Source organism: Gavialis gangeticus, unplaced genomic scaffold, assembly GCF_001723915.1.
Source record: "Gavialis gangeticus isolate Ggan-Ray unplaced genomic scaffold, GavGan_comp1, whole genome shotgun sequence".
Lineage (NCBI taxonomy): Eukaryota > Metazoa > Chordata > Crocodylia > Gavialidae > Gavialis > Gavialis gangeticus.
Window position 1 is genome coordinate 169174169 of NW_017729022.1, and position 13253 is coordinate 169187421.

At 39.1% G+C, this 13253-nt stretch overlaps 1 protein-coding gene across 1 annotated transcript in view; it reads right to left on the minus strand.

Annotated features, from left to right (window-relative positions):
• Nucleotides 1-13253, minus strand: part of EPRS (glutamyl-prolyl-tRNA synthetase) — a 77564-nt gene that overhangs the window by 9730 nt on the left and 54581 nt on the right. The window contains exons 22-30 of the mRNA XM_019516477.1: nucleotides 12810-12861; nucleotides 11727-11936; nucleotides 10951-11023; nucleotides 10104-10183; nucleotides 9542-9643; nucleotides 5803-5958; nucleotides 5108-5305; nucleotides 4505-4678; nucleotides 295-455 (exon numbers count right to left, since the gene is read on the minus strand). Coding sequence (XP_019372022.1) covers nucleotides 295-455; nucleotides 4505-4678; nucleotides 5108-5305; nucleotides 5803-5958; nucleotides 9542-9643; nucleotides 10104-10183; nucleotides 10951-11023; nucleotides 11727-11936; nucleotides 12810-12861 — 1206 coding nt within the window. The remainder of the gene's footprint in view (nucleotides 1-294; nucleotides 456-4504; nucleotides 4679-5107; nucleotides 5306-5802; nucleotides 5959-9541; nucleotides 9644-10103; nucleotides 10184-10950; nucleotides 11024-11726; nucleotides 11937-12809; nucleotides 12862-13253) is intronic.

Below are 13253 nucleotides of genomic sequence, written 5' to 3' on the forward strand. Positions count from 1 at the left end.
CAGTACATGGCAGGACTAAAACAGAGTGAAGAGAGCATTGACACATACAAGAAAATACTTTCACCATAGCTCTTTCAAGACGGGTCTTAGTTGAGAAGATTTCCTAATTAAAAACACTAATTGAATGGGGGGTGAAAACAGAATAATGTAGAGTCCAGAACAGAGAAGGGAAAGATGAAGAAGACTATCTTCCCCAGTTAAATCTAAAGCAGATGAGGAAATCTCCTTTTCAGCAAAAATAAAGTCAAGTCAGTCACATATGCTGAATGATTTCAATTTCTCCTGTAGTCTAACCTGTTGTAGAGGTTAGCATGGATCTCCTCCAAAATCTGGCCGAGTTTATCCTCTGCCTCATCTTCAGCCAATGTCAACTTCTGTCCTGTGTCTCTTCTGACAGCAACAAACTGATAGTTCTTCATATCTCGTGGTCCCACTTCCAACCTAATTGGAACACCCTGTAAGCAAAATCAAAGAGTTTATCTTTATTACTACACATTAGCAGACAATGTATTACAAACGGATAGCGGAACCAGTCAGTTTCAGAAGAGTAAGACTTTCTTCATCTGTTGCTATTAACACTCATTTCAATCTGGAGCCAATTTACATTGAACATTATTTATTCCTCTTAAACACACTGACATAACTAGCAAGGGAATTATATGGCTACTCTAACACTTGGAGGTAGTCAAGACTAGAGCAAACTTAAGCTTTGAGATTGTTTCTGCACCTTTGTAAACTGCACCTTTACCTATTCTAGATTCCTTCTGTCATGAACCATTTGAAACAAATAAAAAAAAAAAATGTTGCGACTCCTTTCCACATAACACTGTATAAGTTATAATTATGGAAGCAATGGGAGTCTCATGTAGTACTTCATAACCTCCTAAAATCTCCTAGACTAAAAGGTACTTATAGATACTCCTATTTAGAGTAGCATCTGCATACAATGTTGAAATGGATGATAGATAGGAACTGTTATGGCAAACTGCAAAGTAGTATGGTACAGATATAGAGTAAATAAAGGCCAAATGGAAAGTGTCCTGTTCTTGAACATAAGAATAAAGAGTAAGCATCTCAGCATGTCAAAGCCTCAATTTTCTAGCTAAGATCCAAAACAATGATTTCAAATTTGTACTGTCAGCAGACTGGTACAGAAGAAATAAATTATTGTGATTTAGGCAGTTTACCTACCAAAGAAGATATGCAAGAGCTTAACACCAAGAAATATAAAACTCCCAAGTTTTATTTGTGCTCAAATAGTATTGTCATGACCAGTTATGTAACCCTAGCAGTCTGCTTTCAATTACAGGTTTCCCTCACTTTATGCAAGTTCCGTAGGTGTGAATTCACTCTTATGCAGTAACCCTTTTTATACCAAAACTCGTTATATGCGAGGTAAATTCACTCTTATGCGATTGGTGCAGTGCAAGCCTGCAGTCACTTGGTTTGTGTGGTGCATTGTGGGAGTCATGCCATAGGTGAAGAAAGAAAATGTTATTTGGCAGAGGCTGAGCCAGCTGGGTAGTGGTGCCTGGATGGGGCTGCAGCACCGGTCCCTGCAGCCTGGTACCCTGGGAGCTGTGAGCCATGAAGCCTCCTGGCAGCAACGCCCATAGCCACTGCTCAGGGCAGCTGGTGCCTGTGCTTCTGGAGCTGCAGCTGCCCTGGAAGCAGAGTGATACCACATTAGAACAGTTGGGGTCTTGGACAGTATCCCTATTTGTTATATTGTAAAGTGGGTTCCTTTTATGTGAATTTGAGTTATGCACCATTTTCCACAAATGCACGTACAGCATAAAGCGAAGGAAACCTGTACAGGCAGTTTGTTCTCCACAATTAAAAAACAAAACAAAAGAGGAACTGGTAGAATAGTATGTTAAAAAAAAAAAAAGCGCAGAGGTCAGACTACATGAAGAGTACTGCTTGCCAGAATCTAAAAAAACTTGCACATATTTACCTCTAAAAACATATTTAATTCCCTCAGACACATCCACCAGCTTGCTATACCTTGCCATGATTTTTTCATGTAGATGTTTACTTAAATGCCTAGTTATCTTGGAGGCCCTATATATACTGATACGAAAGCCATATTAAAACAGTTTTAAAAATTATTCAATATGATGTCAGCTAGTGTAACTGGGACATAGTTGCCGTACCTGGTGAGTCAAATTAATTCTTCACATTTTAAATAAAAGTGTTACTAATTTAGATTTAATATAAGTGTTTTTCAAATCACTGATACTTTCTAATCCTAGCATGGCAAAGCACATTTGAGCAGGAAGTCTGTAAAACTAGTTCTATTAAAGCTGAACAAGTATTAATTTTGATGGTGCTAGAACAAAGAGAGACATAAAGATATGTCTTTGTTCCATAATGTTTTCATACTTTTTAAATTTCATGACAAAGACTAACTTTACATCCCATTAAGTGCACAGGAACCCAACAGTTTGTTCCCATTCAGGAACATTTTTATAGCTGTACTTTTTACTAGTCTAGCGCAATAATTCATTACATCCCTCTCCAGCTAGGTTGATGTTTCATCACAGGCACATGTTGTACTTGCCCTTTCATTTAGGACAGCAGTTCTTTTCCTTTAGCCTGCTGCCAAATGTCAAAAAATTGTTGCCCCTGTTACAAGTGAAAAACTGACTGTACTTACAATATTATGTAAGATAACTTTTGTTCTGGCTTTCCATTCACTTCATATTCTGGACCTTCTTGACATTCATTGTACAAAACAGACTTCCTCACCTTAGGACTAACTACTTTTGAAATTGCAGGAAGACCAATTTTTACAGCAAAATTTGCTCTTGCAAATTACAGACAGAAGCTACAGGTAGATGCTATAAACAAGCAAATTTGAAAACTGTTAATAAGAATATTCATTAGTTTCATCACTTCCAAAACCTGCCAAGACATTTTCATATTCTGAGGAAAATATGTAGCAGCTATAGCTTTCTGTTCTGAGAATAGCAAGCAGCGCAGTGAAAGGATTAAAGCAGCCACCACAAACCCCTGCAGCCTAATCTCACATGAAAATCTCTTTACAGGAGTCTCACAAATTGTACCCCTTAGAGCATAAGTTCTCAAGGGTGTGCAGTGCTTCAGCAAGAATTGTATATCTCAAGGTCTGCATCGTGACTAGCACAATATAGTCTTAATGATACCTGGTACATTTTGGCTCCATTATTATACAATATTAAAAAATCCAAAGTCATCAAAAAGCTGTGCCTCCCAAGACAAAGCTCATTAATTATCATTTAAAACTAAATATAAATTCCCCCTCACATGTTCCACAGGTTCTTAGTGAAAAAACTGCACAACTTCTTACTCTAATAACTTGTAGTTACAGTGGCAAAATAAGTACAGTTTTCCTGTAAGTCGTGGTGTCTTAAAACTATATTGTTTTCATGTTCTGATAGTCATGTCAAAACTTGAGGCTGAAATTCTCCCATTATTGCAAATAAAGAAAATGATAAATTATGCATTGCATAATTTCATACAATTAATACTGTGAAAGTCAAAGATATAAACACAGCCAACTGTGAAAGCCTGTGGGGTATCCATATATACCATGCAATGCTAACTTTTATCCCCTCATTTTAATGATCAAAAGTATTCAGATAAAAGTATTTATCAGTTTTGTCCATTACTGCAGTTCTCAACAGAAAGAACAAGAATCCTCAGCTCTCAAATGTTAAGTCTCTCACTTTTCCAAAGGACCTTAATATCGTATTTTAAATATGCATTTTTATGACATTTCATGACATTTTCAGTCACATTTTAAATTAAGGATGCATTTATAAACAATTTATAAATGCACATTTTAAAGTATATCAGAATATGCTAAGGTTGCAAACCGAGGTAATAAGCAACCTATTGAAATTTCTGGATCACCAACTGATTTATTATAGTTCCTTCAAAATAGAAGGATTTAAAATAACACTAAAATGTGCCCACATTGTTTCTCTACCTATAATAGGAGCTTTTCATGACCTTTAACAGAAAGCTTTGATCATCTTATCTGGAGGTTAGCATTTGAGTATTTACGTAAACTTCAAAAACTCTGGATAAAAATAGGAAAAATACAAATAATGCTACCGGGTTGTAACTCCGTCATTATTCATACTACTCCAAATTACATAGTATTCTTCATACTACTCCAAATTACTCGCTCCGCTTTAAATACCTTGTTCTTCACTGCTATACTTAGAAAGCCTCTAAAAAGTTACCTTCACTACAATATTTGAGCTTTTTGTGGTAAACAGAAAGGCTTTCTGTTGTGGTATGATAAGGCCATTGCAAATTTTCCAGTCTGTTCAGCTACAAAAGTGGTTCTCAATCTCGCTGGACTTAAGGCACCCAAAGAAAAATGTCAGCTTTTAGCTTTCATGTGATTACGGAAAAATAATGGAGTAATTCTTCTGCTGCAAAGAACTTAGAAAGACCACAACAGGATGCAGTGCTTTTGGCACTACAGATTTGTATTTGAAAAGAATTTTACCTTTAACTCCCAGTGATTGAACTTCCAACCAGGTGAATAATTGTCTCTTAAGTCAGCACGGACACGAATATTAACACTGAGCAGCCTCTTAAGGTAGTCATTGCATTTCTTCAGCAGGGCATCTTTGTCTTCCTCAGAAAGTGAATTTGTGATGCCACAAGGAATAATTATAACCTACAACATAATACAAGTAAAAATTTACAGCAAGCATGTGTTCCTAATTAATTTAATTACTAAGCATATAGACAGTTAACAGGAAGAAAGAAAAATGTTTGTGGCACTTTACGAAGGAAGTTTATTTGTTTGTTTGTTTTCAAACTCCCTTTTGCATCAAGCATTACAAATACATTTTGTTTTGGATGAACATGAGATTTAATATGCCCAGTTTGTCGCAAGAAGCTAGAGACTCTAGAACTACTTTAATATTAATCCAGTATATTTCTGAGTACAAACTGCACACTCAAAAAAGTAATTTTCTACATTTATAGATTCATAGATGAATCTATTTAAGGAGTTCTTTTCATCAAATAGCCAATACAAAATAAGACAGTGACTTTTTTCCCATTCCTGTCTGAACAAATTACACAAACTGTTTTTACCCACCTGAACACAAGCTACCCGAGGTGGCAGTACCAGCCCCATGTTATCTCCATGAATCATGGTCATTACACCAATGGTCCGAGTTGTAATGCCCCAAGAGTTTTGATAAGCAAACTGTTTCTCGCCTGGCTTCTTAGGATCCTCAAACGCAATCTCAAACATCTTAGAAAAATTCTGCCCAAGATGATGGGATGTTGCTCCCTGAAAGATGCACACAGAAAATTCTGTTCAAGAAAAAGTTAAATCAGTAATGCTCAACCTTTTTCCCTTGCCAGCTGGATGGGCGGTGCCTGGTCTGTCCGTGGGCTGGATCCAGCTGGTGGCTTCAATCTGGCACCTGGGGCAGCACGGTGTGGGACAGGCTGGCCCCAATGCAGCCATGCAGGGGAAAGGAGTTTGACTCAGTTTTGAGGGGCAGTAAGAGTGGGGGAAGGAAAGAGGAAGGGAGCACGATCCAGCCCTAATGCAGATACACGGGAGGGAGAGGGTGGCCATATTAATAGCTACTAGCCCCCTGCTGCCAAATTTCAAGACCTGTGGGGGAGCCCTGCAGGCCAGATATGATAGCTCTGCTTGCTGCATTTGGCCTGCAGGCTGGAGATGGAGCATGACTGCATTAAACTGATCACTAAGGCACAGAAGGATGGGGCTTTTAAAAAAAAAAAAAATAGTGAAAACTTATGTTTTACAGTAGATACCTGGATAGCTCTTCCACTAACAGATATATATGCCTCCACTGTTGTTGTATAGTCACCGCCTGCAAATTTCTCTTTTTCAGTTTTTCTTCCTTTCACAACAGGTATTGCTAAGAATTCTTCATATACTCTAGCATACAGATCAAGAATCTGTAATACCTATTATAAAACAAAAATGTATTAACTTTATTTCACTGTTCAAAATTGCTAAAACTTTTTCCATCTTTTCAACTCAAAATATCACCAGAGTGAGATTGTTTTGAAGTCCCGAAGAGTACAGAACTCCTTTTTATTGTTTTAAATAAAACCTTCCCCTTCAACACAGTGCTAGTCTCCCTAACATAGCCCCTTCCTCAAGAGCAAGCTTTTGATAGCCCTACCTCAAGTCACACTTACTTTCCCCCACCTCCTCTGAACTTCTGCTTACACAAAGTAATTATAACATTCAACTCAACTTGGTATATCCCACTCTACTCTGCCCTGAACCTTAGATGTACCATACTGCATCGATTAACTAGGCCAGTGTTTCTCAATCTTTTTAGACTCAAGGCACTCCTCAGAAAATGCCAGTTCTTAGTTTTCCCTTTTTTTGACTACAGAAAAATATTAGACCAATTCTTTTGTTGCAAAGAACTCAGAAAGATAACAACAGGTCAGAATGTTTTTTAACCATATGCAATCCTATCTGAAAACTCTATGGTTCTTGTGAATCACGTCTGCACACTTGACAGTGGTGCCATGGCACCTTGGCTGAAAGTCACTTAACTTTTTTAGGACTCAAAGTTCATTACTCTGTTAAACACTGAGCTTGGGCTGCTAGGAAGGCCAAAGGGTATGTAAACAGCATGGTTACTACGGAGCAATTCACCCCACACTATTCCATAGGCAGGAGCAGATACACAAGCTACACTCCAGAGCTGAGTGGACATCTGGCCTCTGGGTGGCACAAAGCCACTTTGCATGGAAAAAACAGCTACCCATCAGAATGAAACAGACCAATTCACAAGTGACACATAACTGGTACACCAGTGTAGAGAGATTCCTTACTTTAAAGGCCATTTAAACCCTGAGTGGAGTGACTTAAACTGATGGTGTAAGACTGTGCTGTAGGCATATCAAGTATGTGCTCCAGTTTTACCCCAGGGTAAAATCAAATTGCTGCAGAGTGCCTGCACCCAAAGTTTAACAGTGTTTTCACTCAAAAGACAAAAATTTTGGAACCATCTAGAGATCATGGAAAGAGTAGCAGCTAACAGCCTACTAGATATACAAGCCTTGTTTCCATCCTTACACTCCATTAAATCATGGGGCTGATTACACACCTTTGTTGATGAAAGAAATGTTGAAGGGTAAGCATTTGAATGGTGACAGTAAGAAAAACACTTCAGATTGAAAACTGCTAAAAGAGCATAGCAAAGAGACCAACAAGAACTGACTATGGATATCCTACATTAGTAGGGACCAATCTTGTTAGCAGGCATGCCAGAAACTAGCTCCACAACTTCTCTGAATGCCACTCTGATCTCCTTTCTCTGCCCAATCTGTTGCTCCGCTTTTGGGGTTCAAACAGAAGACTAAATAGCCTGACTAGAGAGAGGAAGCTTGAAACAACAGCTAATATTAGGAAGGAGGTACAGTACACAAGGTAAAATTCTCTTTGATTACTTTTAGTACTAAAAATCTATGAAAACTTAGGTTAAAAAGGAATTCCCCCAAAGAAAAACTACTGTGAAACAGAATTAAGATTGGGAAAACATATGAGTAACTTAACAGTATAAACAAGAATCACTCACCCAGGAAATTTAGGGTTTAATCTTAATTTAAAAGAAAAGCAACCCAATTAAAAATCTCAGGGTGTGAACTGTACCTTCAAGTAACATGAGTGAAAGGAAAAATAAAACAGGTCTTTAATTAACATCTCACATGACACAGTAAGCACCAACAGATAAAAGTGTGTGGCTACTGCTAGACATTGCTATAGGGCAGAATAAAGGCTGTCTGGATGTCTTTAAGATCACATTCTGAATTTCCTGGTTTTGCAATGTTTGTTTTATACCGCTATGTTACTGACAAATGCGATCTTCGTCCTGGTTTTGTCTAAAAAAAAGAATACCACTGTATTCTAGATTAAGGGGCAGAAAAATTAAGAAACAAAACAAGATTAAAGAAAACATTGTGCTGTAGTTAATAAACATAATAATATGCATACTGTAAGCTTCAAATGGTAATTATAGAGTTCTGTATTTGTTATGCTTCTCTTCAAACATCTACAGAGGTGCTTCATGAAAAACAGCCTGAATTGGTTATAAAAGTATTATCCAGAATGGGAAGAATCTAGGAATTAGAAATCCAACAAACTGATGCTACTAGGTCATCTAACCCAGGGGTTACCAACCTAAGGCCCATGGGTCCAATCCACCCTGAAGAATCATTGGATTTGACCCTGATTCAAGACTGCTCTCTATTTAAATGTTTTTATCCAACCAACTTTTCAAGTATTACAAACCAGTGCTTCTTTCACTTTCCACGAAAACTATATTTTAAGCTGGGGACGGCTAACGGCCTTTAAGTTTCCCTTGATTACTTTATTTTAGAGCAGGGATTGGCAACCCCTGGCACGTGTGCTAGAAAGCATGACACGTGAGGCCATTTTCCTCAGCATACCACAGCTGACCTAGAGTCTGGGCAGCTTCTCCCAGCATCTGCCCAGAGCCCAAGCTGGCTGTAGCCAGAAGGCTGTAAACAGCTACATGGAGCTCCACAGCCCTGGCACCAGTTTCATGGTGATGGCAGCTGTGCATGCACCTCTGGGTGCATGGCCGGGAAGAGGCCTGGGGCAGTGCAACCCTGGCTCCTCCCCCACCATCCATCCAGAGGCACATGTGCAGCTGTCACCACTGCCATGGAGCTGGGGCTGTGGAGCCCAGCACAGCTGTTTGCAGCCTTCCAGCTCACTGCTACAGCTACCTAGAGCCTGAGCCAGCTGTGGAAGGCAGCTGGGAGGCCACAAACAGCTTCACTGGGCTCCAGAGCCCCAGCACTGGCTCCATGGCAGCAGCAGGTGCATATGCAGCTCACAGTGCATTGCAGAGAAGGGGCTGGGGAAGCACAATCCTGGTCACTCCTGCACCATCTGCCTAGAGTACATGCACAGCTGCAATGGAGTCAGTGCCCTAGCACTAGCTCAGTGACAGGTGCACATGCAGCTTGCAGCACATGGCAAGGAAGGGGCTGGGGCAGCGCAACCCTGGCCCCTCCCCTGCCATCTATCGGAGGCATGCATGCAGCCACCACCAGCAACGAGGATTGGGCCCCTTGCAGCTCTCCCATCTCTGGCACTTCAAGTCGAGGCATGGGTGGAGGCTGGGGTGATTTTGGCACTTTCCAAAAATGTTGCCAACCCTGTCTTAGATTCTCAGTCAGTCACACATTTGTAGACCATAAAAACATAACTCAAAAATCTTATTTCCAAGACATGCTCGCTAGCTAAAGTATGCAATACCTACCATACAAAAAGCTTAAGACTATAGACAGATGAATTATACTTATAAGTGACAGAGCAGGGACAACTGATCTACTTCAGCGGTTTTGGGTGTTTGCTCTACCTTGCAATAAATGGAAGCTAAATTGAGATAATTTAAACAGGCAGGCAGTTCAAAATGCAGACAAAAATGCAAGAGTCACTTGAACTAGATGGACCTGACAAGATGAGAAATAGTTAAGCATTCGGTGTTTTTTTTACCTCTTCTGCTGCTTCTTCGTAAGTGGCAAATGCAGTGTGTCCTTCCTGCCAAAGGAATTCACGAGTGCGGAGGAAGGGTTGGGGATGTTTGAACTCCCAACGCTGCAAGAAAAAAGGTGCTTTAGAAAGGTGACTTAAAATTCAATTAAAATTCAGTTTTATTAATTTAATTTTTAAATGTTTAAAAAAAATATATCATCATTATAATCATCATTGCCTGGGAGCTCCATTTTTCACTTGTACCACATTGGAAAATCGAGTTTAAAAAAAAAAAACTACACACTTTCATACCGAAGAGCTTTTATTCATCGGAAAAGTCATTAATATTTCACTAGCTATTTAATGACATGCTACACAACATACTGCAAATAAAATACTGTTGTAATTCTTAATCTATTATTTGAATTTCATCTTTTTTCTTATGTTTGTCCTAATACACTTTGAATCATTTATGGCCAATGTCATTTTTATTATGTTCAATAAGAGTTGTTCCACTTGAAAAACAAACAGACGAACAAAAAGAAATAGCTGACTAATGAAAGTGTGTGTATACTGGACCTACCACTACATTACACCACTGATTAAGCTTGATAGGAAGATCTCGGTGAGACTGCACCCATTTTGCATAGGCAGGATACATAACTGTAAAAGAAAAAGAAAAAACATTCTTTGGCTCTTTTTCCAACCAGAAACATCCAAGATTATTTTTTTTTGTTACACAGTAAGCACAATGGAGCTTTGCATCTTATACAGATTGGACTTCCACATTTTTGTTCCCCTTGAACACATTTCCAGATAGGTACAAGTTGACCCACATGCCACCAGACTAAGCCTACATGCAGGGCCTTGGGACATGTGCCACATACGGTGTTCCCCACCTGATCCAGGATTATGCCTGCATGCAGAGCAGCTCCAGACCAGGGGCGGGGAAGAAAGGGGGTATATGCTGCCTGTGGTGTGGATCCTGGACTGGCTTGGGCAGGGGCTGCGCACAATGCAGGTCCCAGAGCAGGCACTGCAGGGGCTAAATCTGGCATGGGAGAGGAGTAGGGAGCAAGGGAATCCATGGGCCTGACCCATGAATGAGTTTGACACCCCTGAGCTAGAAAATTAAAATGCCTCTAGATTCACAAAATACAAACTGAGTGATTTGTATGCAAGAGACTTCTGAATGAGCTAACCAGAAGGGGTATAACTACATTAGTGTGGTTCTCCACCACAGCTAACATATTTTGGTTTTGCACATGCAAAAATTCATGAAGTCTTATGGGGGCGGTGGGGGGGGGTTCAAAACAAAACACTCTTCTTCCTCCCAACCAGTGATCATTAGGCAGGATTTCCCAGAAAGAACTTCAAGTCATGCAGTATTAGCTAATCATTCTAAAAATGTATGGCACTATTTAGTTTACCTGTTTCACTTGTAGGACGTACAGCAATTGGCTCAGCCAGTTCAGTTTTGCCAGACCTTGTAACCCAAGCAACCTATTTTTTTTTTTAAAGAAAAAAAAATTCCTTCACCTTGGTCTCTTTCAATTCAAATGAAAAAGATCCTCTCGCTGAGGCTATGGACATTCTAATATAAAGTAACCTTAGTTACATTAAAATAACTCCAAAAGAAACCCAGACAGACAGATGGACATTTACAGATGCTCCTGTCTACCCCTTCATTTGTATACAAACACACCCTCAGTTTCCTACAAATACCTTATAATAAAGCCTACAGAAATATAACTTCTTGCATTTATCATTACCTAGAAGAGGGGTCAGCAACATTTTGTACTGGGGGGCCATTTTAAATAAAGCTTAGCTTCAAGCACAGGCCACTTCCAACCCAGCCCACACACCATCAGCAACATAGCCGGAGCTGCTGATTCTCCCGCCTCCCACTGCAGTTTTGCCAACTCTGCTTTTCCCCTGCTCTACACAGGTAAAGCCTGTGCCACAGAAATACTGCTGAAGCTTTGCCTCCCCCCACCCTCCAGCTCTGTGAGCCAGATAAAATTGTTTCATAGGCCACAGGTTGCTGACCTCTGACCTAAAGCTATAATGGCAACAGCAGCAGCAAAAGAAATTGCTTGCACAGCTTACAGTCATCACCCACCCACACACTTAAGTTGGCAGGCAAGTTGTTGCTTTTTCATGTAAACATCACTCTCACTAAATTTAACAGAATTTTGAAATGTACCTCAGGGGCAAAGTCAGCAATATGAGTTTTTTCTTTCTCTAGTGCAGCCTGAGACACAAACATAGGGAAATAGCAGTTTTCCACACCAAGTTTTTTTATCTCGGTGTCGAAGAAATCTCTGACGGCTTCCCAGATCGCATAAGCCCACGGACGAAGAACATAACAGCCACTCACGTCGTAGTATTCAATCATCTCCGATTTCGTGATCACCTTCGAAGTTATTAAAGTTCCAATTAAATGCACAAAGAAAGCATTACAGTAATTCAAGCCCTGACTGTACACCCCTCTCAAAAAGCTAATCAGCATTTAAGGGAAAAAAAAAAAAAAGAGTTGTCTCAAATATCTTATGCTAGTGCTCCTAGAGCTTGTAACATCTTTATATTGCTGTACAAACTTGTTCTATTAAATGGTCTCTATAAACTAGCCAGACCTACTGAAACTTAATTGAAATGCCTACACACACAACTAAGCTTCATTACAAGAAAAGGCAATCAACTAACCTCTATGATCAAATGAGCTTATAAAATTTATAAATGTCTGGCTTATAATTATAAAACACAAGACTTATATTTTGCTGTTAGTGAATGGTACCATTGACAACTTTGAAATCTACCTCATTAGCCATAAATTAGTAAGATACTAAGCTTCCCCCATACTTTCCAATGCACCTTAAATTCCCATCTTACTTTATATTACTACTTGAAAGTAGTAATACTACTTGAAAAGCTGGATAAAGGTCAAAACAAATTTCACATAAAAAAACGTAGCAGCAGATGTGAAGAAGTCTATTCTAAACTGTCATGAGCTTGACTCAAACTGATTGTAAAATCTATTAAGCTCTTATTTCATCTTTAGAATATATTTAATAAAAAATGTTCACTTAGCTTTTTCAGAACCAATAGCCAAGACTTTACAGCTCTGTATGTTTACTCAGCATTTAGAATGAGCTGTACAGAAATTACCAAAAAATGTTTGTAATGGTAACAACCTAAAAGACTATAAGACAAACCTTTATTAGGTCATATTTGACAATTCATAAGAGAAGGGAAAAAAATATTCAATTAAAAAAAAAGACAAACTCACCTGAGAGAACCAATCAGCAAGATTTTCTTCTTTTTTAGCTTCAAGCCCCAGCCTAGACAGATGAAAACAACAGAATAAATATGCAGTCTAAATTATTTCTAAGTGATTCAAACTTTACAGCAGCACACAGAAGTTTGAGGGAAAATATCTTTCAATAAATATTTAAGCATTTTATTTGGGTGACCTGACAGACTCTTTTTACCCACTCCTCCAAAAAATCCATCCCAAATTCAGTTTGCCTATAAAGTTTTGCCAGCGATGTTAGTTCACTTTTGCTTCTTTTGGCCCGATTATTGCATTCACATGAACTCAGCCCGTCTGTTTCCACTGTTTAGATCCTTCCAACATACTGCTAGTGAACTCCTGCACCACCATTAACCCTTTAGAAGACATCACAATGCAAATCCAAACTTCCACAAAAAAAAAAAAAAAAAAAAAAAAAAA